This window comes from Myzus persicae, unplaced genomic scaffold, assembly GCF_001856785.1.
Source record: "Myzus persicae strain clone G006 unplaced genomic scaffold, MPER_G0061.0, whole genome shotgun sequence".
Classification (NCBI taxonomy): domain Eukaryota; kingdom Metazoa; phylum Arthropoda; class Insecta; order Hemiptera; family Aphididae; genus Myzus; species Myzus persicae.
In genome coordinates this window covers 24,840-52,787 of record NW_019104077.1, presented here as the reverse complement: position 1 = coordinate 52,787, position 27,948 = coordinate 24,840, and the positions used below count along the sequence as shown (strand labels likewise).

General features: G+C 30.5%; 2 protein-coding genes across 4 annotated transcripts in view; both read left to right on the top strand.

Annotated features, from left to right (window-relative positions):
* Positions 1–11,265, top strand: part of LOC111038392 (thrombospondin type-1 domain-containing protein 4-like) — a 64,959-nt gene extending 53,694 nt beyond the window's left edge. For 2 of the 3 annotated variants that reach the window (XM_022321464.1, XM_022321465.1), the window contains exons 7-19: positions 4,227–4,434; positions 4,836–5,002; positions 5,106–5,235; positions 5,736–5,808; positions 5,927–6,078; positions 7,546–7,681; positions 7,795–8,029; positions 8,253–8,429; positions 9,056–9,220; positions 9,576–9,755; positions 9,838–9,985; positions 10,160–10,240; positions 10,334–11,264. In XM_022321464.1, coding sequence (XP_022177156.1) covers positions 4,227–4,434; positions 4,836–5,002; positions 5,106–5,235; positions 5,736–5,808; positions 5,927–6,078; positions 7,546–7,681; positions 7,795–8,029; positions 8,253–8,429; positions 9,056–9,220; positions 9,576–9,755; positions 9,838–9,985; positions 10,160–10,240; positions 10,334–10,452 — 1,971 coding nt within the window. In that variant the 3' untranslated portion in view covers positions 10,453–11,264. Of the gene's footprint in view, positions 1–4,226; positions 4,435–4,835; positions 5,003–5,105; positions 5,236–5,735; positions 5,809–5,926; positions 6,079–7,545; positions 7,682–7,794; positions 8,030–8,252; positions 8,430–9,055; positions 9,221–9,575; positions 9,756–9,837; positions 9,986–10,159; positions 10,241–10,333 lie in introns of all 3 variants that reach the window. The other variant, XM_022321466.1, reaches the window with a different exon arrangement.
* Positions 11,266–17,194: 5,929 nt separating this feature from the next.
* On the top strand, positions 17,195–18,334 carry LOC111038397. Its single transcript, XM_022321470.1, has 2 exons — positions 17,195–17,493; positions 18,196–18,334. Exons 1-2 carry the CDS (start codon positions 17,262–17,264, stop codon positions 18,312–18,314), a joined length of 351 nt encoding a protein of 116 aa, XP_022177162.1. The 5' UTR covers positions 17,195–17,261; the 3' UTR covers positions 18,315–18,334.
* Positions 18,335–27,948: the final 9,614 nt, after the last annotated feature.

The window sequence follows — 27,948 nt, the reverse complement described above, 5'->3', positions numbered from 1 at the left end:
ATTTGGACGGTACTTATGGAGTAGGTACTCAATGTAACAGTATGATATTAATCTATTACGAACTAGGTCGATCAACTCTTGAGTATAAATGGTCAATAAGATGTGACTTGCTGAGTCCATTTTATTGCAGGATAGAAATTACTAATATAGTAATCACTATTGAAGTCTATACAAGTTAATTACACTAATCGTGTAGTCTGCATATCACGGGAGCTTTTCAGACTTTTGATCAAAATAGTTGTTGAATAAATAACGCGCGATCTACATCCAGATCAGCCGTGCAACATGTAATTATGCACAATACGGGGTTGCCATGGACAAAACGACGATACGTCTTACATTATATTTTAGTATTCTTATATCGTAACCGCATCACTATAGCGAACGCCAGCAAACCCTAGGCCAGAAAATCGTATAAATGTGTAGTATAATATGCTTTACGGTGACTATATTATAATATTGATAATATATTATTCTTCAGTTTTTGAGTATCAGAGTATAAACTATATTATAGCTTCTTTTGTTTGTAATATTTTGGATATATGTCGACGTTTTTATCTGAAATGATCGGCTTTGAGCGGTCTTTGTCGAGGGGATTTTCCGTACCTATCGTGTAATATAACATTAATTCGAACACATTATTTTATACTGCCGGACCCTATTCGTACAAAATGTAGTTCTATTAGTATTTGAATACTATATAAGTCGGATGCAGCCTATCTATAATACCTACCTACCTACAGCCAAGTACGATAATATGACACGTATGACTCGTAAGTCTGAATGGGACAGAATTTAAGGATATTATGGATATGGGCTACTGGTGAGTAGTACAGTGGAAACACGGCGCCCGTTCGTAAATCTTGCTGGCTCGTTACGACGTCGATTTATCACCGTTAGTAATATTATTTATTTTTCTTACTTACCCTACTCATTTCCGACAAGTATATATATATAATTTCATAATATAATATAATATGATGCCCATACGCACTTTATCAAGAGCTGAAAAAACCGCGTGTTATGTCGATCTAATAATAACACACAAGACTGCGCTAATGTGTCGTTAAAGTTTTAAAAGCGTCGTTGAAGTCGGACGAATCACGAATGTGCGTGCCTGCGCGATACTTTATAGTTTGTTTTTAAAATTAAAATATAAGTACACTGCACTTGGGACCGTCTCAGTAAACGAATAATAAGAAGTTTACGTGGCCGAAATCGAAATCATCACCGAGGAATGGGTGGGACAATATAATAATAATAAATAATATTATATTTTTAATTTTTATATTGACATATCGCTTAAAATGTTGTAATTCAATCTTTGGTATTGGCGACATTTTTTAAAATAACATGACTTTGAACTACAAATCATGTCACTATATTTATACGATATAATGGCGTATATTTAAACGAAAATTATCTAATTCATTTCTCGATTATTGCCTATCGGTAATTTTTTTTAAATCTTAAATCTCAATAAGTTATATAAAGCTAAGATTATCAGTTATTAGTTAACACATTTTTTTCGCAAGATGTAATTTGCAATAATTGTAATTTTTATTTTTCAATTAATTATGTTAAGTATATCTTGTGAATTAATAAAAAATCTTAAATTCGTTTGTAAATATATTGAAATATTACTGATCGAATGCCATATTTGGCATTTAATTTGTGCTCGTTACTAGTTAACGTTCAAAATGTAAAGTTGTTTACACACAGCTTTTTTTTAGATTTAATTTTTTTTATTTATAGATATATATAAAGTGACGGTGGTTTTATATTGTACAAAAGTACTGAATATTGATTTTCGAATAATTTATTTTTAAATTAAATTTCTCAATGGACGTCTATTATCTATATTCTATACACATATTATACCAGATTTTTAATATTGTCAGGCAGCCTCTAGGCAAAAACATTACACTTTGTGTGCGCTCGTTTTTACCTTCTTATTAAACAGTAATCCAAACATAATTACAAGGTATTGTCGGTTTAATTTAAAATTTGTACTCAAAGCAGTTTTATTTGATTACATAAACATGGAGGTCATTAAACAGATTAAACTGTCGGATTTGAGAAAATCTATTGGTCGTTTATACTTTCATGTATATGTATTGAAATATTTTTATTTAAAATATGTTTAATTTTTCATTTATAAACAATTATTTTAACTATACTGAAATTAATGCAGATGGTTCATTAATTATTTTTTTACGTTTTATACTTTCTCAGTGAAATGTCCAAATAATAAACTTTTTACTTTTTTACTTTTTTACTCTTTTATAAATAATTTGTTAAAATACCGTTGTTTTTATATACATTATACGTTTTAAATTGTACTCGATAATTAAAACCTTGTGCGTAAATCACGATGGAGGAGAGTTTTGATTTGTTTTCGTGATGTATAAATTATATATTTTTATAATGACTAATGAGTTATAAACGTAGAAATTAATTAATTTCGAGAGACACGTCGTATAATATTTAATACCATGTTAAATAACAAAGTATTGACATTAGTATGTTTTTTTAACTATGTAATGTTATACTGAAAAGGTAACAAATCGTGCGAGAATTATATGTGCACCTACATTGTTATTATTATATTATTTTACATCAAATTATCGTAATATCGTATTACCTGCAAAGTCCAACGGCATTGTGAAATCCCACAACAACAATATTATTTTTATTATTTTAATATTTAATTGAGCAGTAAGTTGTCAAGCGTCAACGATAACTGGAAATATTAATTATGTAATATTTATCAACTTGAAGCTGGCAAGCTGTACCTATACATTATGTATTTATAAGTATCTACCATATACCGTGATCGTGATGAATAATAATAATAATATGATATCGTACCCGTGGATATAAGTGTATACCGGATCGACTCGCGGTCGGAGTCCCGGTGAGAAGCATTTCGATACTCGGCGGATTATCGATCACATATTATTACATGGAATCCGTGCACGGGTAAAAGAAATAATAAAATAATAATAATATGATATGATATTTATTGTACACAATATAATAATAATATGAATAATACGATGTGTGCACGGATGATGTTTATCGTACACGGACACGCGAACGTGGCTCCCCCGGTGATTTATGTTGTCTAAGCGCCGCCGTCGTATAATATTAAACTGTTGGGACTGCAACGGTAGTTGATTGGAATCTCATCTCTGCACAGCACATATTATTTTTATTATTATTATCTTACACCCCTCTCGAGTGTTTGAGATAATTGATTTTTCATCATTGACGTCTAAATCGCATCCGCGACGCCCGCCATCGTGATGCGCGCGCGTATTAGGTATAATAATATATACCCAGGTAAGTAAGCAGGTAGGTTGGTACTTTGGTAGGTAGATATATACCTACTACCGAGAGTGACCGTCCGGCGTCCGGTATCGACAGTATACGTCTTGGACGTGCATGAGATATTATTATAATTCACAAGTAAAATACAACACCACGATATATTATTGTAATTTTTCAGGATTTATCGATTCGACGGCGTTTGTGCGTATACCTAATGGCTAATATCGTTTTCTAATATTATATTAATGTTGTTATTTATGACTGAGTGTACGTGTGCAGTGTGCACCGTCTATTCATCTCGGAACATTGTTTGATCACTGTCGATGTGATATTATTATACTATATTAAATATACTTATGACGATCTCGCGTTTCCAAATAATTTATTGGCGTTTTTAATTTTTAATACATTTTAGATTGATGTTTTTGGAAAGAATAAATTACTAGTTACTTTAGTTCACTATTGGATTACGTATAATACAATAAAATAATATAATATTGCAATATTGTTAAGTATTTAGTATTTACTCTCATGAGTCATGAGTCATGACCTCGTCGAGTAATAATATGAGTAGGTACTACTTTCAAACAAGACAAATTATACATCATGTCATGTAATTTTATAGAATATCCATGTCTAATATTCACTTTTTACAATTTAACGTGTTTTTATATCAGTACTTATATACATAACAACAATAAAAATGCATAAGCTGTGCAACATGTAGATGTAGTATGTATGTAAGTTATATAAAAATGAGTGTGCCATATGCCCTCCCTCCAAATTACATAAATATTTAAAACTAATGTTTTAACTTGTTTTCTGTAATATAACACAAGTGATAAAGGTAATTTTTACGATTATTATTTAACTGATGGATTTTTGATTTTTAGGTGGTCAGTTGTGATGGTTCAATAGGTGGACCTCTAAAGAGGTTTGATGGTTGTGGTGTATGCGGTGGTGACAATAGCACGTGTCGTTTAATTTCTGGTATTTTCACTAGACCCGACATGCCGACAGGATACAATTTAATTACCAGATTACCAAAATCTGCTTGCAACATTACCATCAACGAACTTAAACCATCAGCTAATAACATAGGTACCTAATATATGCCTATGCATACATAATAAAGATAGAAATGTTTTATAATTTCTACCCATTGTTACAAATGTTGGTCATTACTTATTATAAATTATAATACATTTTAATAACTAAAACCATTGATTATAATTATTAGTATTGACAAATGAAAAACAAGTACATAATTACAGCAGTGATCATTACTCAATAACGTTATATTTTGCGATATATCGTATGCAATAGTATATTATTATTGTTAAATTTGGTTTTATGTTTAGTTTAAAGTTTATTATTATAGCACATTTCATTATACGAATACTGACTTCTGTAATACAAATAACTTTGGCATTACATACCATAGTATTGTAGTTCTCTCGAATACATACTCAATAATTGACATCTTACCGATTTACTTGCAGCGTTGAAGCATACTGTCGGTCCATACATTTTGAATGGCAATTGGACGAATAGTTGGCCAGGAGACTACGAAGGAGCGGGTACGGTATTCACGTATCGGAAAGAAAACGGTAATTTTGGTGAATCCATTTTTGCCACGGGACCGCTATCAGAGTCTGTAGACCTTATTGTAATTACAACATAATATTATACAGTCTTTCATTATTCACACGTTTATATTATTATTTTAACGCCGTCATCGTCGCGCGATTTGCGACTTGTCCCGTTTGCAGTTGGTGTTCAGGTACACGAATCCCGGCATCAAGTACGAATACAAACTGCCACTGGATGCCCCTGCTCAGGACGAGTCCATCACGCCACCGTTGATCAGACACCATTCGCACATGTCTGCATATTATCCAGGTTGGCGTGTTTTTGTTATTTCATTTAAAATGCAGAATGTTTCAAAACGATTTATCCAATTTTAGTAGTCAATTTATTTAAGTCAGCTGAATTATTTTGAAACGCCCTGTATTGAACAATATACTGCACGTTGAGATAGATAACAATAATTATACTGCAGGGTCGTGTCAACTTTCTTTATGTTTGTTCGACAAAAAATATTAAGGGTCTGAAAATGCGGTTATTACCCCTACACCATATAGGACACCTACTAATTATTTAAAACCTAAAATAGTATAACATTAAGCAATCACATAAAAAATATTTGTACTTTTTACATGCGTATTATTGTAATCGAATCTATTTTGTAAAATGACAACAATAATATGTATGACCCCCTACGGGGCAGCAGAATTATTAACTTTGAACACTACGACTAGTTCTTGCTTTAGTTTAACATTATGACCTTATCTATCCTCGTGTATTTAATTAATTTTTTACGTCGTCGGGTCTCGTTTTAGGAAACTATTTGCCGGTTGGCGACGAAGCGTACGCGACGGATAAAGGGTTGGAACTCGACAACGAAGACAAAACGTAAGTTCATAACATAATATATTATTATGTATTTTATTGTATTGTGTTAGGGTTATTTCGAAACAATCTGCTACGCGATGTTACGACCGGTGTGAGTATAGATAGGAATATTTTACAGGAAATTCAACCAGGACCAACCGCACGGAACACCGACGGAGTATCAAGGATTCATCGGCGACGAAGCTGCAAAACCGCGTAACAAGGGCAGGAAAAAAAAGTTTTTATGGAAATTGAACGGCTATTCAGAATGTACCAAGACTTGTGGTGGAGGTAATATTTATCGTATAATTTAATTATAGCTGGTATCTATCTACCTACTCGTATTAATTATGTCTTATTGTAAAGAATACCCTTTTATTTCTAGTGTGAAAAAACACGTTTGTGTATAAAATGTCTAAAATACACTGTAATATAATATCGTAGTCGTATTTAACTCTTTAAATTTAGGTAGAATATTATTATAATATAAAATGTATCTGAGACTCATGTTTATACCTACTATTATTTCTATAGCTTTTATTAATACTAAATATTAATGTAAAAAGTAAGATATTATGTTATTGAAGACAAAATTTTACCATGCAAAATAATTTTTATTTAAGAATATCTATTAAATTTGTATTTATAACACAAATTTTCTCAAAAATGTTTTTTAGGTTTCAGTGACTTAAACTGATGAAGATATAGTGCTAGTATTATTGATGTTAAGTTTTATAAAATATTATAAGGATCAGTTTTATTTTTACGTAAATTTAATATTTTTTAGTATTCAATTTATGTAAACTTTCGTAAATACGAACTGCAATTTCTATATTATATTGTGTTTCGAATATTATATCCTTTAAAACGTTAGTACATCTATTACCTAACAATAATTTGTTATGTTTGAATGTGTAAAAATTAATTGGCGATAATTGTTTATTAATTAGTAGGTTATACGTAACTATAACTTAGGTATACGTTTAAAACATTTAAAATTTTAAACTGAATTGTGACACTTCTTGTGACGAGTACTTTAATGCAAAAATATCAGACTCACATTATTTACTATCCACTTTGTAATAATAGTGTAAAATAGAAAAAACAAATGGATGTCATATGTTAAAAGTTGATCACTTTATATTTAACACATTTTAAAATTTTCTACAATCATAATTTATGTTTTAATTAAATTTTATACTGCATATTAATATATTAATATATAGATAATTTCAAGGTACAGTGAAGCCTCTAAATATCAGACACTCTCGGTCACTAGATTTTGTCCCCTATCGGAGATGTCCGCTATTCAAAGAGATCGGTTTATAGAAAGTTTGTACTTTTGTAGTTTGGTCCCATAACGACGTTCGCTATTTGGGGTTTTGCTATTTACAGGTGCCGGTTAGGGAAGTTTTCACTGTTGCTATTATCAGTGAATTGTTTGCGTATTTATATAAATCAGTTTGTAGTACAAGTATCTGTTTTATATAACTACCTACCTAACATAATGCTTTTGTAATAAAGTGAAAAAATAACACATACAACAAATACTATATATAATACATATAATTTATACGAATTTCAACTTAATTCAAACGTAGGTACATAACATGACTTACCTACATGGCTATACCTTCTTGTTTGTGTTTATGAGGGTTATTTTTCACCGATTATATTGTATATCTTTGCCCCATACGCATTTAGGCGATGAACTCTGAATACCTATATTACCTATACCTAACAGTGCCGATTTCACAGGATATCAGACGTCCACGATGGTGTGCATTAAAGAACACAACCAGCAGCAGCAAATTGTCGCGGACAAACGGTGCCACGGGTTGGAGAAACCACAACCCCAGGTGCTCAGATGCAACGTGAAACCATGCGAGGCACAGTAAGTATACTACAAAATAATAACCTTGGAGATGGAGTTACTTACGAAAAGCTTCTTTAGTATTATTACGATAACAGATTATAATAATAATTCACTCTTTTATTATCCTACAGGTGGTCGATAACCGATTGGAGCCCTTGCTCAGTTGGTTGCGGTTTAGGGGTCCAGACCCGGGAGATGGCGTGCAGGCAGCAAATCAATCCCGCGCTGACGATGAACGTAGATGAGTCGGCTTGTCCATCGCCAATGCCAGCCAACGTCATCCTGTCCAAAGCCTGTCAAAGGCCGCCTTGTGATTCCACCCAATCTGACGGGACCTCGCATTGGATCGCTGGCACTTGGTCCAAAGTTAGTGTTTTGACAATCCACCCAAACTCTAATAGTGCTTTTCATTATCCATGGCATAAATTCCCATAAGTTACTTACTATAAATATACCAATGCAGGTCTGCGAAATACATATAAATATTAAATATTATTATAATATCACATCTGCAGCTAATAGGGCATGGGGTTGTATTATGTCGTGAATTTGGGATACGACGAACTAATCAGCTGGTTTCATTTTTCAGTGTTCCACGACTTGTGGCACGGGCATCAAGTCACGATCGGTAAGCTGTTCGTCAGCCAACGAAACCGAATGTAAGCCTAACGATAAACCTCCGCATCAGACGACTTGTGACATGGGACCGTGTGCGATGGCCCTTTCCAACGCTGTTGGCTCGTGGATTCTATCGGATTGGTCACAGGTATTTCAATATTATAATAATCTATTTATACTTAAGGTATAAAAATTAAAATTTTACATCACTATTATGTAGTTTACATAATTATATAAGTGATAAAATAACTAAAAAGTAATAACCGTCTTAAATGTCTATTGGCAATAAGTTTAATGCTTATTAAAATAATGTTTATATTAGGTAGTAGGTACATTTATTAAAAAATGCTAACCTGTATTTAAATATTGAATTTCAAAGCATTATATGAAACACTTCACTGAAAATAATGAAATTATTTATATAATTCATTAAACACCTAAAGTGAATACCGCGAATTTTTGTTGCACTAATTCCAGTTGTCTAAAATTTAAATACCTACTCATCAATATTAAAGTATTTTCCATATGCGGTATTTATGGCATTAACAATTTTCTTTTTCTAAAAAAAAAAAATAACAAAATTTCAAATAAAATAAAAAATAACATATTGCGTACATGTCATCGTATATATTATAATTGATTAAGATATATTTTTTTAGCCGATAAATCTTGAACAAGATAATGTTAATGTTATTTAGAATAAGTTAGTCTTATGATATTATGTATTGTTCAATGAATCTTAAATACGCAAGTGATATTATGTATTTATTTCAGTGTTCAGAAACATGTGGCACAGGTACCCAAACTAGAAAGGTTTATTGTTCGCTAGGAATTGATCGCGAGAACGCATGTGATCAATCAATAAAACCAGAGGCGAGCAGAGCTTGCTTGAGCGACAAAGATTGTAGTGGACTTTGGTTTACAGGACCTTGGTCACAAGTAAGATATCAATATTAAAATATTTAATGATTTGATTCCAGTAATCAGTATTTGTTAATAATAATTTGTTTCTTGATTACTTCGAGTTAAGTAGTAATTTTTTATTGACAGTATTTTAGTTTAGAAAGTTGGCCTAGTGTTATACGTATTTGCTTTAATTATTACATATTATATTATAATCAAAAAAATACATCATCGTTCATCCAACAAATTGTTCCTCTCACTTATACCTATAGATTACTTATTTCATGCATTGTGTTATAATAATAATAGAAAAAAAATTGGGTGATCCATAGAAATAATATCATCATATTGTATAATAATAATAAAAATTTAAAAAAAAAAATGTTTTTAGTGCTCTGAAATGTGTGGTTGGGGTAATCAAACAAGAACTTCTGTTTGTATGTCTTATGATCAAAGAGAATGGAAAGTTGTTCCTCAAAGTCAGTGTTCCGGCAAAGAAAAGCCGGCTATGACCATGTCGTGTTTCACCCAAAACTGCGATTCTAATTGGTTCACTTCGGAGTGGCTGCCGGTATAGACGCGTTTACACTGATTGGACTACCGATGTGGAAGGATATCTTAAAATATATTATTATAATTTATTTTACTTTCAGTGCTCGAGATCGTGCGACTTGGGTGTTCAGAAACGAGATGTCAAGTGCCTCAATGAAGTATTAAAACCATCGTTAGAATGTGATGAATCGAAGAAACCACCTGCCAGACGTTCGTGTAACTTAAGTCAATGCGTCAATAGTTATTCAGGTACTATAAACGTATATTACTAGGTACTTAGTAATTGGCAACAATGATATTATGCATTTATGCGTGTAGTTAATTGATTGGTAAAATTATTTCTGTTTAACTACTGAATATAGATTATTATTTATTATAGTTCTTTCAAAAGAAATTAAATTATTTTTTAAATCTCATTTTCAGCAGCAGTATCAAGTGAAGAGAGCCGAATCGAAAGAGAGAACAAGCCAATATTGACCAGTACTCAACCACCGTCGGATCAAGGTTAAATATTGTTTTTTCTATATCTGAAATTGAAATGATAGTGTACCCACGCTTGAAGTTTAGATTCATAATATTCTTAATCCATGTTTACAGATGATCCCAAGTGTGTTGACATTCAACATAGAAATTGTAATTTTGTCGCCCAAGCCAGACTGTGCTCTTACAAGTATTATAAAATTTCATGTTGCAACTCTTGTCGAAACAAAACGTAAATCGATTACAGTCGGAGTACACTTAAATATTAATTCATTTTCATTTTTATAGACATCATCGAGACAGCTAGTTAATAATAATATTTAAAATTCGATCAATGTAAAAAATAGTACTTACATATTTTACACCACAATATTTCTGTACCTATTATTTACCAATTTACAATGTAGTTAGGTAATATGATATACATTTTAATTTATCGAATACGTCATGTAGGTACTAGACAAAATTCGTTTATAAACAATGATTATTGTGATAAAGTGTTTGTCATGTAAGTATTAAATGTAAAAATGTAAATGTACTAAAAGGTATTAAAAATATTACATTTATGTCAAGCAATCGGATGCGTCAAGAATCTCCAAAAATTCAACGAGATTAGTATTATAATCATAATAGTATTATCTAATCTAAAATATTCGAATATGTTTTTATTATTATTATTAATTTATCTTGGATTAAAATGCATACAATTCCAAAAAAAACAACACAGAATTTATTTACAATCTAGGTATAAATGGAAAACCATTGAAAAAACTATTTAAATTTTAATTAAATCTTATTAATTGTAGAACGATTTAAGTATGTAGCCAAGTAGGTAATCATCTTTTAACTCATTATTATTAGATTATATTATTTATATGTATATTGTGTGTTTTAATGTTTAGCATATTAATATGATTATGTGTGTTACACAATTTAAATTTAATTACTTTGCCTATATAAGACGTGTAATATAATAGCATAGGAATACACATATTTTTTTATTGTTCCTATTCGATTACCTAATAAATTTAATTTAATTTTTTAGGATTATTTAATAATTATTATTATGTTTATTATAAGTTACAATTAGATTATTTTGATTTATGATATTATACGAGTATACTGTAGATTTATTATAAAATATAATATACAACAGCTGATTTTAGTTTGCTCGAATCAGGTTTAGATTTAATAATTTAGTAAAATTATTGTTTCCTTGTATTTCTACATAGAAAGATTCATCAATTTAATATGAATTACTGAAAATGTATAAATATACTATACCTACATAGTCCTCAATTTTTTTTTTTGAACTATCTTTACAAGTCATACTAATATAACTCAGATGATACCCGTTTGTACCACTATTAAGAATAATTGTAACCGAATAATAATTTCAAGGAACTTTAAAACTCAATTAAGGGGCTCCAGCTTATAATGCTTTAAGGAGTAATGCTTTTGCAACTTCATTAATAGCTTTACTTATCTTGTTCTATTCTCCCTCTATATTCACTTCTTCAATCTTAATATATTCTCTCATCTTTACAGTATATTCTTGTTGGATCTTGTTATCCTTCAAACGCTCCAAGTTACAAGGTACATAATTTTTGCTCTTCAACCGTATCTGACTTCGTAATTTTAGTTTGAATTTCGTTACGACTAGAAAGTGATCTGTGTCACAGTTTGATCCTCTTATAACTACGTATCTCTCGAATGCACGAGTGGAATCTTTTTTGGACGATAAGGTGATCTTTCTGGTTAACTGTTACTTCATCTGGGGAATTCTATGTTCCTTTATAGATTTTCTCATGTGAAAACATGAATTTATTTTATTTATATCCACTATCTCTACTAAGCTTTGGCATTCTCCAGTCCTAAAAAGACTCATTACATTCTGACTTCCTATCTTAAACTCCATTGTCCGTTTTCAGTGTCCAGTCCCTAATCCGTTTTTCTGTGTCCGAGGCTGATTTAGTGATTGTATCTTTACAATATATTTCTTAAAGATGCAGGATTGTTAGTTATGGGTTCTCAAATGAAACCGGTTATTGCAGCAGAGTGCAGTACGTTTTAACGAATCGTACATTATGATTCGAACTGATTCGAAATGGCCGCTGGGTTCCAGACTTCCAGGAGAAACTTTTCGTGACAAGGACCGTAATAATAATAATGTATATATTTTGTTTGTATTTTTTTTTAAAAACATTTATATAATATTACATTTATACAACATGATTAATAATAGAGCAATGTTGATACCTAATCCCTGCAAGGAATGCTTGTGGTGGGATTAGAGAGTCTTAAATAATTTATAAGTTGTACCTAACTAATTAACATGATAATGATAATGATAATGATTCATAATTTTTTTATAAAACAATTATAGACATTACAATAATAGAAGAATATAATTTAAATTAGAAAATGCATATTAGTGAGACTAAAAAATAAACTATAAAAAACATATAAAAAGGAATATAATAGAACTACTAAAGAAATAATTGTGAATATCATTTTTTAATTTCCAGCTTAAATCGTCTGTAAGTATTTATTATTTTGATATTATATGAATCACCTATTTGAGAAACGACGTAAGTCACAAAATATCACAAATTGAGATATTAAGTGGAGTGTGTTATCAAATGATAGACGGATCATGTGTGAACATTTGAAAAGAAAAATATTTAATTTTACTACTGTAAATAATCAGTATGAAAGAGAAATAACCATGTATCACTGGTAGCATAAAAACAATTTTTTCTTGTTTTCACAGAATTAACTTTTATGGACTTTCGTCGTATCTCAAATTGGTGGTTCATATTATGGTAGTTCAATAATGAGTTATATTTCCCTATATATATAAAACATTTTATATTTTTATTCATAGTTGTGTTGGGCTTAAATAATATTATAGATTATTGTTATTCATATTTTAAGTGATAATACAGCTATTTGTATTATGTAATATAATTTTATTTTGCATCAAATATATTTTTTAGTTGTTGATAATTTACTATGTAATTGTTCTATTTTAATTATCCTAAGTTTTTTTAAACAGACCATTATTGGTACAATTACCCTCAGTATAATTTTATCTTAATATTATTTCAACTAGGGTTCTATGCACTACATTTAATGGTAGAAGAGCATTTCTGTACGCAGATCCAAATACAGGGTGCGGCGTAATGAACTCCCATATTTCAAATAATCATTAGCGCGTAATTAAACTGATTAGATTAAAGTGGTTTATTTCGCTAGATTAGATTATTAATAAGGGTTTTAGTCGTCACCATGCCATGGTCTGGTGAACAACGTGGTTTCGTTATTGAGGCATTTTTAAAAAACGCTGAATGTGTGATTGCGACACAGAGAGCATTTCGAACTCGGTTCAGTTTGAATCCAAACGAAAGTGTCCCTGATCGGAAAACGATTTTGAATTGGGTACAAAATTTAAGAACAACGGGATCTGTAATGCCTAAAAGACCGCGGTCTTAGCGCGCGGTTGGACGTCCCAAGTCCGCGATTCCACTCGATATGCTGGCGAAAGTGATGGAAAACTTTCGAGAACGGCTCCATATGTGCGTTGCTCGTCAAGGCAATCATTTAGACGATATAATTTTTAAAAACTAATTTAAAAAAAACCTTATATACCTAATATAGTTTTTAAAAATAAAAATTTTTTTTCTTTATTTTGTATCGTTTTTTTTAAATTCACTTCGGAAATGTGGGAGTCTATTATGCCGCACCCTGTATTATAATTCAATATGTCAATATTGATTGTACTAGAGTCATAAGCGGTACTAGACTCTTTTGAAAGGGGGGGGGGGCCGAAAACTGTCTGTTCAATGTGCTGTTTATTAAAAAAATGTATTTAATAATATTATGATACAATATTTTTTTAATTTCCAACAATATTTGTGAAAATATAATTTATATTTTATGCTCAATGGCCCCAGATTACCCATATATTATGTTGATACCTTTTATAAAATGTCATCACGCGTCAATATAATATCAAAACAATAACATGGCACTGTGATAATATTATATTATTGGAAAAATTGATTTCGATCGGAGCACAAAGATTAAGTTCTCATAAAACAAAGTGTTTGTTACACCTGTGACCTATATCTATTAATGAAGTGTACAATATGTGGGTATAAGATGTACTATATTTTATTGCATCGCACAATGTCTGTTTAATATAATATGATTATTCGGTATTTTATTAAAGCGATTAGTGTTAGTTACACTTGTGTTAATAAAGTAGAAAATATATAGTTATTAGGGAAATATTTTTCTTTCGTAAATTATAATGCCTGTTATGAAAAGGCGCCGAGTTCAGAAAAATAGGTTTTAAAAATTCCAACCCTCGAGTGCATTATTAAAAAAACTGCAGAAAATACGTATTAATACCTATCACCACACGAAGCTACTCACTTTGCTCGCAAACAACGCTTAATCTTATTTTTTACTTTCCACTAACAACTACAAAAGATGATAAAGTAGATAAATCTTTCGTCTATATTTTTTAAAATTATATAATGTCAGATAGTGTTTTCCCTCCTGAAATGTGGGCTGAGCGTTCGTCTTCTCTTTCTTTGACCTCAAATGGATGTGAAGCGTTAAACAGTAAATTCAACAAAGAATTCAATACTACTCATCCAAATATTTTAAGGTTATTGATATACTAACCAATATACAATCTGAAATGCATATTAAAGCTCGAAGACAATCTACTACACCGAGATCGAAAAAAAAACAAAAGCTCGCCGAAAAAGTAATTTACGAGTTTTCATCAAATAAATATGGGCTATATAAAAAATTGTGCCTAACAAATTTATCAAATATATGATTTTTTTTTTTTTTATTTATAATAATACTTTTTACATTTTTAAATATTTTTTTAATATTAAACATTAAAAATTAAATATTGTACTAGGTATAAGCTTTTTTTATATAATTTTAATAATTTACTTAGTATACACACAGACATTTTTAAACACACCTCATTTGAGACAGTCCTGAGTCTGTATAAAGAGGGAAGGACTTTGTGTTGTAAAAACTCGGAGATGTTTGGGAATTTACCTGTTCGTTAGACCTTTTTGACGTTTAGAGAAACAGGAGCCGAATGGTCACCACCCTTATGAGAAACTTTTTATTACATTTTCAAATTTTTTTATTCACAATAATTTTTTAAAAAAATGAATAAAACAATAAATGGCTCAAAATGAATCAAAATGTTATGGTGAATAGAAACTTGCAATATTAACATTTGAGGAAAATGTTTGTAAGTTCATTTTTTTAGAGAAGGAAAAATAATAAAATCGACATTTTCCAGTTTTTCCTTAATTGTTTGTGTTTTTCCTGACTGTTTTTTAAATACTATAGGGAAGTTTTTACTTTTGACCTCATAAATTACACACAAGATTCGCATTCCTACTAGGAAAGATGGTGTTGAAGAAAATTGAAGCAGTTTTACTGTATCAAGCGGTTATAAAAGAAACAAGAAATAACATACACTCACACCATTGGGTAAAATCAATACAATTAGCGCTCCGCGCAGAAAAAAAAATTGTATGCATTTTGACAAATATTGATAATGATAAATAATTAAAGTAATAAATTGTAAAAGAAAGAAACAAATGAGTCGACTATTGTTTCAAATAAAATTTTTTTTCAATCCTTCCAGTCAGTCAGTAAACATTTTATACATACTAAATTGAAATCTTAGATGTACATAGAACATTTTTTTATGAATATTTAACTCGAAATCATTTGAACATTTTTGTGATTTTGATGAATTTTGTCTAGATTTTGACTTCAGATGCTCATAAAAACTATTTTGGATACACGCTCAAAAGGTTGCCTACATGAAGACTAACAATATATTAAAAATGAACTTCATAGTTTTAAGACTCATTCTTCTTTCCAAAATCTTATTAAATTCTTCTCTACAATCATTGATTAATGATTTGTCTTAGATTTGTGGCATTCGAACCTGGGTAATGGGGATTGACTATAGTCTAAAGTAAAATGTTATTGCAATCCTTCCCGTCAATAAACAGTTTACGTTTATTAACCAAAGCACAGCTGTAGGTAGCAGATATAACGATCTCAAAATGTTTACTCTCTCTATAGGTACTTGCTTCGATTCATTACGAAATATTTAACTCCAACACTTTGTAATCTCAAATCCATTTATATCAAATCTCTCTTCTTTTACTCTCCCGGATAGTCTATTTAGAATAATTATCCTAATAATATTACACATACTATACATGCTACAGCAAAGCGACCTACCAAATGTAATCAAGTATGTTCAGTATAAAATTTTATTTAGAAACTAAAAACATAATTTTGTACATTTACTCTGAGCATTGTATTGCAGATTTATAAATATAAAATAATATGTTATTTATTTATTTATTTATTTAAGAAACACATTTAGGTAACTCAGCTGTTTTTTGAATACACATACTTTCAATTATTTTTAGCTTAAGAATTACATAAAACGCAATGTAATTCGCAATTTTCAACATTTCATACTGTAAGTACTAGTCGAAAACCGTTCTTATTTTTATTTCAGTCAAAGGATAGTTAGATTTAATATGTTACGAATTTGTTCAGTAATCGGTTTTACTTTATGTTTATTTCAATTATGTGAGTATAACTGATTTTCTGTATACTTACCTAAAATATATAAATTTTTATTAAATATTCGTGTACTGGGTAGTAAAATCTACTACGGTCGATGGTTTATCTTGTTTAATCAAATATAATTAATATTATTTGTAATATTGGGTGGGTATCGACTACGCGCGGCAAACCCTCGAACATTGGCTCGCGCGGCAGCCGCGACAAATGGATACCACGTTGCTGCGCGAGCCAACTCAAAAGTTGCCGCGCTCGAACATGCCGCGCGGCGAGCCAAATGTCGTCGGTATTTAGACACGCGGCAAAGGAATTTCAGTTAATTGCTCGCGAGCAGTTGGGTCGGTTTTGTGATTTGTCGTTTGAAGGTTTTAAAATCATTCGCGACATCATGGACAATGAAAAGTGTCTTGTTTTAATACGTCTGTACGGCGCTAAAGATTTTTTGTGGAATAGTAAATCTCCACATTATCACAATAAAACTTTAAGGGAAGATGCGTGGAATGAAATAAGTTCACTAATGAACTTACCTGTAGCTGAATTAAAGAAGAAAATGACCACCCTTCAAGCATCCTACAGAAGAGAAAAATCCAGAGTAGCTAAAAGCCTCATTACTGGTTCTGGTAAGTATTGCATATTAATAATATACTTTAATTTATTTTAGAAAACAATAAACTTTAAAAATATTTAAAAATATATGTATATAAAAAAACATCTAGCACTGTAGATAAAACTAATTTTGTTTTATATCTAGATTTGTAATGTCGATTAGTTCACTTGGTTATTTATAATTGGGTACTTAATTTATCATATCATCAAAATTATAAGGCATGTTTTAAAATAAATAATAATTGTCAAAAAAGTTATAAAAATTAGGCAAGTTTTTGTACCTAATATGACTTTTTGGTAGGTGGGTGGGTGGTATATACTATTCTTGAACCACTAACTGAAAAATGTCAAACCACCTCTAATGCATTTTATACAATATGTTCTTATGGGTTGAGATTTTGTTAAATTTTGTCAAAATTTGAACCTTAAATGCTTATAAAAAAAATGTGCCTATGTATTTTTTCATATTTTTCAGCTATTATTGTAACAATATATCAGGAGCTTTATATGACATATTCACACTTTTTAAAACTAAACAAACAAATAAAATATTATTGACATTTATAAAAAAAACAAAATATACCAAATGAATAAGTAATTTATTTTAAGAAACGTTTGTAACAGTCGACATGTTAATAGTATTTTTAATTTTAACATAATTAATTAAACAACTTATTATAACTTTTTACACTTATGAATTTTTAATTATATTTTAGGTACACATCAAGTTTACGTATCAAAGTGGTTTGCTTTTGACGAATTTAATTTTATGAAAGATAAAGACGTGCCTAATGAAACATCAGACACGATGCTGGAGCTGGAAGATGTAAGTTAAAATTATTGTAATATCTGTTTTAATATAATAATATAATTAAAATAATAATTTAATAATATGATATAATGTAATATCTTTTTTAATATCTGTTTTGCCACGGTATTTCACCGTTGGTAACAAAATGATAAGCTAAATGTGCACGTATTTCTTGTGCATGGTTTCCCGCTCTTCGTGGAATTGAAGGAATAGGCAGTAGTGATGTAGGTGCAGGTTCATTTCTCCAAGTTCCAGGTGTAAGTTTCCCATCTGTTTCACTGTCTAGAGATCCAGGTGGTGTATACAGTGATTATACAGTATTACGTCTATAATATAATATAACTTATATGATGTACTCTATAAATATTTCGTCAAGACAATAAATATATATTAAGAACGTTTATTTTTTCATTTTGTTTTGTAGTTAATGGTAAGCATTTAAAATTTATATTTTTTTAATTGTTTAATTCGTTATACATCACTTATAAAAATTGTATATGTATAAATGTATTGTTTGTAAAATGCTTTATACTTTTGTTGTTATAAATATAATTTTGTGTACTTTTTAAAGGGCAGATTCTATATCAGTATTTATTTATTTTTATTTCCTCCAACAATAATAGAATTAAATTTTCATAGTTATTGGGCTTAAAAGAACTTAATATATTTTAATATTTAGAAAACTTCAAGTCACTAGTAAATTTTATTATTTCGTTTCTCCATATAAACAAAATATTATTCCTAATAAAATATGGAGAGGCCAGTTTAGATGATAATAGATGATAATATAGTTATAAGAAGTTGATATAAACAATATTTTGTGACATTTGCTTAGTAAAACTTATTGTCTTAATGTGTAAGCAATATAATATACATTAAACTGATTAATCGCGTATATTTTTTTAGGGATTAAATTTCAGAATTGTCTAAGTGAGAGTGCTAAGTAACCTAACCTAATCTAAGTATAAATTAAAATATATAGATTATAGGTACACATACCATCGTAAATTGGACATTTGTGATGAATATTTGTTGTACCTACACCTTTACTTTCTTCGTTAATCATTATAATATAGGAAATAATATAATATTTAATTAATAATAATAAATAACACTTTTACATCTACGTGTTTTTAAAATATCTATTACTGGAATGTGTAAATACAGTAAAAATGTACACTGCATTACACTGAGTAACAAACAACCAAACAGTTTAAAGTTTTTAATCAAAATATGAAATGTTTGGGCATGTTAGACTATGGTTCAAAAATATTCATTTTGATCGAGACAGATCTTATAGCAAAACCAAAATAATATACAATATGTACTCACCGAGTTGTTACCTATATAATTTTCATTCAATTTTCTTTAAAAATAATAATAATTTAAACAAATATCATCATTATATACGTCATATTATATAGGCATTTGATAAAGTGCAATGTATTTTTGATTTAATACTACGGATTCATATACTCATAATCATATGTTAATCAATGTTTAAATTAATTTTCCAGGAGTTTTGATTGGTGATGGCTTCGATGTTCGTGAAGAAATATTAAGTATGTAGTTACTTCAATGAATTCCATTAATATTATCCTAATTATTAATGTCAACACGTCAATCGGTAGACCGTAAATCTGTTCACCATCATTTTGGCTGAATAAATATTAAATGAATACCAATTATATATATGTATACAGTTATATTTACAAATTGGATCCTGGAGGAGTTCAAATAATATCAACTAAAAAATTAACCAAGTTGTTCATCTAATTAGACCAAATTATTGTTTGTTTGGTTATTATTTTTCGAATTGCTTCAAGTAAAAACATTATAGCACATTAGCACAACATTTTTGAGAACAATTTAAGAAATAAATATTCATACAACAGTATTAATTAATAGACATTAAAAGCATTATAAATATGAAAAATGAATGTAATCACTAGATGTTTTTTTGAGGGTACACTTGGCAAGATGACTCGTACGATACTTGATGACCTCGTTAGTGATTTTCCAAACATTTGATACACCTTGAAGAATGATTTTAGTAATTTTTCGTGTGGCCATGCGATTGACATTTAAAACATTGTGGTGGGTAAATATTCTTTTTTGCAGTTTTCTAATTATATCGTTAGTTGGACGTAGTTTTATGGATTCCTGTATTTTCTTTGTATGGAGAAACTTCCTAGAAACACTACATAATTCAATACTTACCTAAAAGTTAATGGCTTGTTAAATTTTTGTCTTTATTCCCTATAAGTTTATGAAAAGATGTATCACAACTCACTAGGTACTTTCGAGAAAAACTGTTAAAATAAATACAATAGGTTTATATTAAACATATTTAATTTTTTTTCATTTTGGTAATGCTTGCTAGTTGGGTCTAGGTCCCAGCGTCGAGTGACTGTGACCCAGAGTTCTTGCTCTGAGAGATATCTGATTGATTGTTGGAGAACCTTATTAATAATAAGTTATTATTATTATTGTGGTAAGGAGATATTATATTTGTGCCTTGTTTTTCTTTTAGCGTCGGATAATATTAAATTAATTATAAACAAATTGTTAAGTAAGTGGTTTAAAAATATAACTAATTAGATAGTAGATTTAACAGTTTTTCTATGATTTTAAATTTCTAGAAATATTTAATATTTCTCATGGCTATAAATAGCTTGAAAAAGTCAAAATAATTTAAAATGTATAGCATGAATGGAAAGTGGTAATTGAAGTGAATACTTTGAGTGTCTAGAGTTATTCAATTTTGAATAACAACAATTGTATAAATTATAATTGTACTTTGTCGTCAAGACAGTCTAAATCACTCCTGAATGTTTACACTCCGCTCTTTATGTTGTGGCTGTATACAGTTCTGGTACTCATAGTTTAAACTTTAGGTCTAAGATATTGTTATCGTGAATTCTTTATCAATGCCCCGATATAATATTTATTATTTACTCAGAATCACAAAGTAAAACATAATAAAACAGTTATTCTGTGAAATTTATTTCTTAGATTATACTAAACAATGGATGGTGTTACGTGTGGATTTCTTGTATACCGAGCCGTGTCCATCATAACCCCTCATCAGTCATTAGTCATTATCCACCAAAAAAATTGTGGCATCTCGACTCGATTCGCATTCACGATGCCGAAATGTCATGTGGTCGCCCCCACGAGCCGAGACTTGGGGAGGTCGGAGCACATGGATTTACATAGCCCATACTGGCCATACTGGACAATTAATGCGAAACAATAATTGGTAACACGGTATGAGATAAAATAAGTTATAATTATTAAAGTTGGAGCTGAGAAAGCCAACAGGCATAAGACTCGGACTGAATAAATAAAAAAATGAATAAGTGAATAAATCAATAATACATATTACCGTACACAAACAATGGGCATAACTTCTACCAGGGCATAGACACTGTGTGTAATGGCAAAATCTGGTGACTGTGGCCTTGAACACGGTCTCTAGGAGGGCGTGGCATGCGTTATCACTTAAATAAATCATATCATTATTATCACACAAAAATAATAAGAATAACATTGGACATTTCGTGGTTTGGTTATAATTCCGTAACTTAGAGGGATACACGTTGCTAACGTTCTATCAGATTACGGATATGGTACAATTTCCAATACTTCAACCATAGTCCATAGGGATACAGTAACCCGATCAGCTGATCGAGTGTCTTTTCTATATTGTTCTGTGCTTCTACCAGCTCTTCTGGACGGTTACTAGAAATTTACCATGATAATAATAATAATGAGTACAAGCCGGCCATCATGTATTGATAATAAATAAAACGGTGCATTACCAATCACACAGTGAGGAAACACATGGAACACCGGGCCGCCCGCAAGCGTGGCAACAAAATTGTGGCCCACATCCTCCATGCAGCGGTGCTAACGGCGTGTTAAAAAGAGTGTCGTCGCCCACCGGCTTAGTCAGCAGCAAAGACGACGGGTGACGGCAACAGAGATAGAGATAACATTATGTAGATTTTTAAAATTACTCAGCCAATATCCTAATATACGGTGTATTGGTTGTGTGTGCCTGGACGCATGTAAACATTCTGGGGGCCGTTTCGGCACCTGTGTTCAAATACGCATTCTCATTGGTCGATTTTAAATTCCCGCCAAGTTTAATATACGAGCGTCTAGAAACAGCGCCTCTTATCTCTCAAATTATATTTGGCTGGCTTATCATAAAAAGTCAGTGATGCTGTGCTAGCGGCACTCGTCGCTACGCTTCTCGGCGCCGTCGCTCCGCTCCGCTAATCGAAAATATCCCTCGAATTGCTGTGCAACACCACCTCAAGTTGGTCACATGTAACCGCCGCATCGGACAAGTGCTTATCACTCATAAAAACAATTGCAAAAAAAGTGCAAAATAAATGTTCGTACATGGGGAATCCTGCCGCGCTGTAGAGGCTCTCTCCACAACTAGACTACCAATTCATATAGTGCCTTGAAGCAAAATAAGCTATTTCAACGAAAATCAACGAAAATTCAATTTAAAATCGACCAATGAGAATGCGTATTTGAACACAGGTGCCGAAACAGACCCCAGAATGCTTATATGCTGCCCGGACCATGGAGATGCAGTGGTGCAACTAGGATCTTTGGGCCCCGAAGACGAAGTAAATCTGGGGCCCTATAATTACTTAAGTATTTGTAGATAATTTTTTTTTTAATGCTGACACACGCGAAATAATACTGTGTAAATTATTTCTGGTTATATTTTAATAATAATTAATAACAAAATTACAAAATTTATTGAAAAAGAATTTAAAAAAAACATTTTAAATTTAAAATATAATTATTTAACTAAGCATATTAGCTTTTCTTGCTTTGGTTTACGACGTAAGGCAGATATTGCACAATGACTAAAATCGGTACTTCACAGTTCACGTTTATAACAGACGTAATCCAATGTATATCATAATATTATACTAATTCATTTTACATGGAATTTAAAAATAACTTCATATGACCGTAGCCCTTAAGAAAACCGGTATATTTATGTATTGTCAAAAGTATCATAGACCATATTAAACTATAGACCGATAGACGTTTCATTTATAAATTGTCATATTACTATATTAGTTATTATTTAAATTTTAAATAGCCAGTGTATCTTGATATCTATTAATAATATTTACGGTGAGCATCGGAGTCGGAAATAAATATTGACCCCAGCCCGCCACAAATCTGTATGATACCATCATTGGGCTGTTATTCTCAGAATGTTAACAGTATTGTTGTATTGAGTATTTATAGGTACATAATAATATACAGAATATTTATACAGAATATTAAGTAATGGGCAATGGCTGTAGAACTATAGTCTATAAAACATAATATAATATAAATAATATAATAATATAAAATAATACATATTGAGTATAGTGTTTAACTTGCGGACTGCACGGTCTGCACGTACCACACTGTGCCCTTGTGTATTAATTATTGATTATCATAATTTCATCGGTATCAAAATTAACTATTATGGTAAAAATTTTAAATGATCACAGATTTGATTTAATTCTTTAGCATTAAAAACACCCTCCTGGCCCCCAGGTTACGAGTATGATGGGGCCCCAATGCTAGGCATCGCCACCAGCTCCGGTTGTTGCACCACTGTGGAGATGACAGAACGGAGCGTGTATAGTTTGGTCTGCGGATTTGAACTCACGGGATCAGAAACGCTTTCACGTGGACACATGAATAATAATTTAAAGATATAAGCGTATTAAAACTGTTCATCCAAGTCTGGTCGTCACACAATCACTATAAAATAACTTGTAAGTGCAAGTTTAAGTTGGACACAGGCACACAGCAAATGATTAAAGTAGCTCTATCCATTGTGTATGATCTAATATGTATTCCAATTAATTCCAAGACTGAGACACATGAGCAGACGGGCAGTGGTAATTGAAATACCTAATTTTGATGATATGCTCGTATATATTTAAAAAACGACAGATCCGATAAGCATACCATATTCTGGTAAGTTATTTTGTGTCAATATTTTTGATAATAAAATAAAATAATTTATTCAAATTTTTTTTAAACAACATTATAAGTGATAAAAGTGTACACAGGTGGCTCAACGAGACAATAATATTTTTTTATAATTTTAAATGTTTTATAAAATAATGAGTGTTTTACGTTAAATAGATCACCACGTACTCTTTGGTCATAAACTTAAAGATGTCAAACTATAGATTAGTTTATTAGATATAATTTCACATATAAAAAAAGATGATGTAGTATGAACTTAAACTTAACTATGTCAATCGGGTGGTTTGTTTATTAGATAACTACGTACATAAATAGAAAATGAAAAGTCGCTTTGAATAGATCAACAATTTTCAATATCTTTCAAAATTATTTCATGTCTAAAAAATTATCTTATACATTTTTGGCCAATTTTCAATTTCATCGACATTCAAACTTTGATTGCTCATAAAAAAAACAAATCTGTCTATTTATTTCAATATTTTAAATTGCTTTAAGAGCAACTTATGCATTATTATATATTCAACATTCTGGAACTAGACAACAATAAATTTGTATTTATTTTAAAGAAAGTGGATAAAGTGGATGTACAGTAGGGTTACAAGTGGTCAATATTACGTTTGTAATTGTGATTTAAGTTTATTATTTACATTTAAAAAGTCATTTATAAAATAGTATAATATACTCTAAAAGTTTTTAGTAGTTATTCAAGGATAATACTTTTAAATTACAACAAAATAACTCAAATCATTATTTTTATTTCTTCAATAATATGTAATTTTGTCCAAATTTTAACGTAAAACAAGCATAAAAAGAACTGTGTTTATGAATTTTTTAGATTTTTTGGTAACACAATGAACTACTTGTGTGCGACTTTGTGTAACATTTTTGATCCTTAGCTATAAGAGATGAATAATACATTTTAATAAATATTTAAATACATAATAATTTGTAAATTTTCAATTTGATAAATTTTGTGACATCTAATGCAAATAACACCACACGCGTAGGTATATATCTATATAATATATAGCCATATAGGTAATATAGTTATAAGTATACTCTGTCCAGCAAAAGAACGCGCCGACCACTGACCAAATCTGGTTCCCCCACTCGACACCCTACCGTGGTGAACCGGTTTTGTGGGCTGATTGACGCGGAGGGATGCGCAAAAACGGTGCTTTCTCTTGCTGGACAGAGTATATGTACACTGGGAATGCGACTCGCAATAAGGCAAATTATCCCCAGTTTAGGTTAGGCCCCAGGCATAGAAAAGAGATTAAATATAAAGGCAACTATTTACTGCCGTAGAAATATTGGATAGTGAACAGCTACCAGTGCTCTACAACGGTTGTCATTATAACTATCTCAATTCAACAGAAATTCACAACCGATAATCAGATATTGTTAGTTAGCTATCGATAATACGCAATCAATAGTACATTTTCCAATAATATTATTACAATTCCTTTTTAACCTTCATTGGAAATTGATTAATTAAAACAATTGTAAAATTAATAAATATAATTATATTTATATTGTAAAATTTATGTTACATAATATTATAAATTTATAAATATATAATATCAGTGCGTACAACTGTTAAAATAAATAATTACAAAAATTACCTATATAATATCTTCTTCTTCTTCTTAGGCGTTTACAGGCCATTCAGGCCCATTGCCGCAACAACCACTTGCCTCCACCTGTCTCGGTCTCTTGCCAGCTCTTCCCCATCCTCTATTCCAAGTTCCCTCAAATCCTTGACCACTCTATCCTTCCATCTTTGTCTAGGACGTCCTCTAGGCCTTTTTGTATTTGGCTTCCATTTCGTAACCTGTCCAATTGGCCCCTCCGATCTCCACACGTGACCGGCCCAGCTCAGCCTACTACTTTTTAAAATTCCGTTAATATTCGGTTCTCCGTACAGGTCTTGGATCTCCTGATTTGTTCTTATTTTGTATTCTCCTTCGTTATTTTTTTTCGGACCATAGATTCTACCTATATAATATAGCTTACAATAACTAGTTATTGTATATACTAAATACTTAACATTTTTCCTCAGCAATGCAATTATTTTCTTTGAGTATTTTTTAAAATAAGTATTTGCAGACAATTTTATTAGATCTTCTGTTATTAGTTGATCACCTTTACATAATATACAATTAATATGGTCAGTGTATATAAATCAAAAGAATACACACAGTATTTACCAAAATATTCAAATCTTGTTTTTCACAAATACAATTTTGAAGTGGAATAACTCGCTTCACAATATTTATAAAAATTCTACAACCACATTTTTTATATGCAAAATGGTGAAAATTTAAACTAAAAAAAATCCACGACACTCCGACTTTCTGGGATAACCTGTACAAGGTAAAAATGAAAATTAATAAATAATTGTTTAAAAAAAAAAACATGAATGATACTATTTATCAATTATCATACATAAACCTATCCGATACAAATAAGTATTCGGGAATTTTTACCTCAAATAAAAATTAATAATCAAAATGTACTAGTTGAAGTTTTCACTTCTGTCTACCTTCTTAAGACTGTTGTTTGTAGTTTTTAATGTTAAATTTATTGTAACATTTATAATGCATAAATGTCAATAGAGTTTGTTTTTTGGTTCTAGTTTTAGGAATGTGTTATATAAGCAAATTTGATATCGGTAAGACATTAACAATAAACATTTTAAATTAATGACATTATCGCTCTGCATACTCAGAAATAACTAAAATCAATGCTACACAACTCACAAGGGGGCATCCTATTATATCTCCAACTCTATTCAATATCTATGTTGCCGATCAGCTCTCCACGCCTCAAACCATGGTGGCTGATTATGCTGATAATAAAGTTATTTTGTCAACTAGTGAAAATCCTGTATCCGCCTCATCAAACCCACAACTTCATCTCAACCTAATGACTAACTGGTACGACAAATGGCGTATCAAAATAAACCCAAACAAATCAAGTCACACTACATTTACTCTCAAGAAGGCCGTATGTCCAACTGTAACACAACAACCCAAGTCCCACATCGGACACAATAAAATACCTGGGATTCAATCTTGATAAACGACTAACATGGAAAAATAATATACGAACCAAAAGACTGACTTTCAACGCCCGTATGCGCATCTTTAGTCCTCTAATATCGAGAAATAATAATATCAATCTAAAAGTAAAACTTTTAATTTACAAAATCCTCCTGAAACCTATTTGGACTTATGGCATACAGCTCTGGGGTTCAGCAAAAAAATCCAATGTAAATAAAATCCATCTACGAAGAACCTCAATCTTTTTACTTGCGCTTCCGCATTCGACTTCTATCCTGCCAAAATCCTTTTATTAAAAACCTCTCCTCTCTAACTCTTCCAGAAAATCCAAGGCACAGGTTAAAAAGGAAATAGTGTCGTGAACTCCTAAAATTACCAATTTAAAATATATATATACATATTACATGATTAATATAAACAATTTCAACCACCAACAATGAAAAAAATTAAAAATTTATATAACTCATGCTAAGTGTTGCCAGTGGACGGCTTTTTATTCAATTTCTCACGTCTTGTATTCTCTAACAAATAAGCTTATTGTACATTACTTGTATAGATTG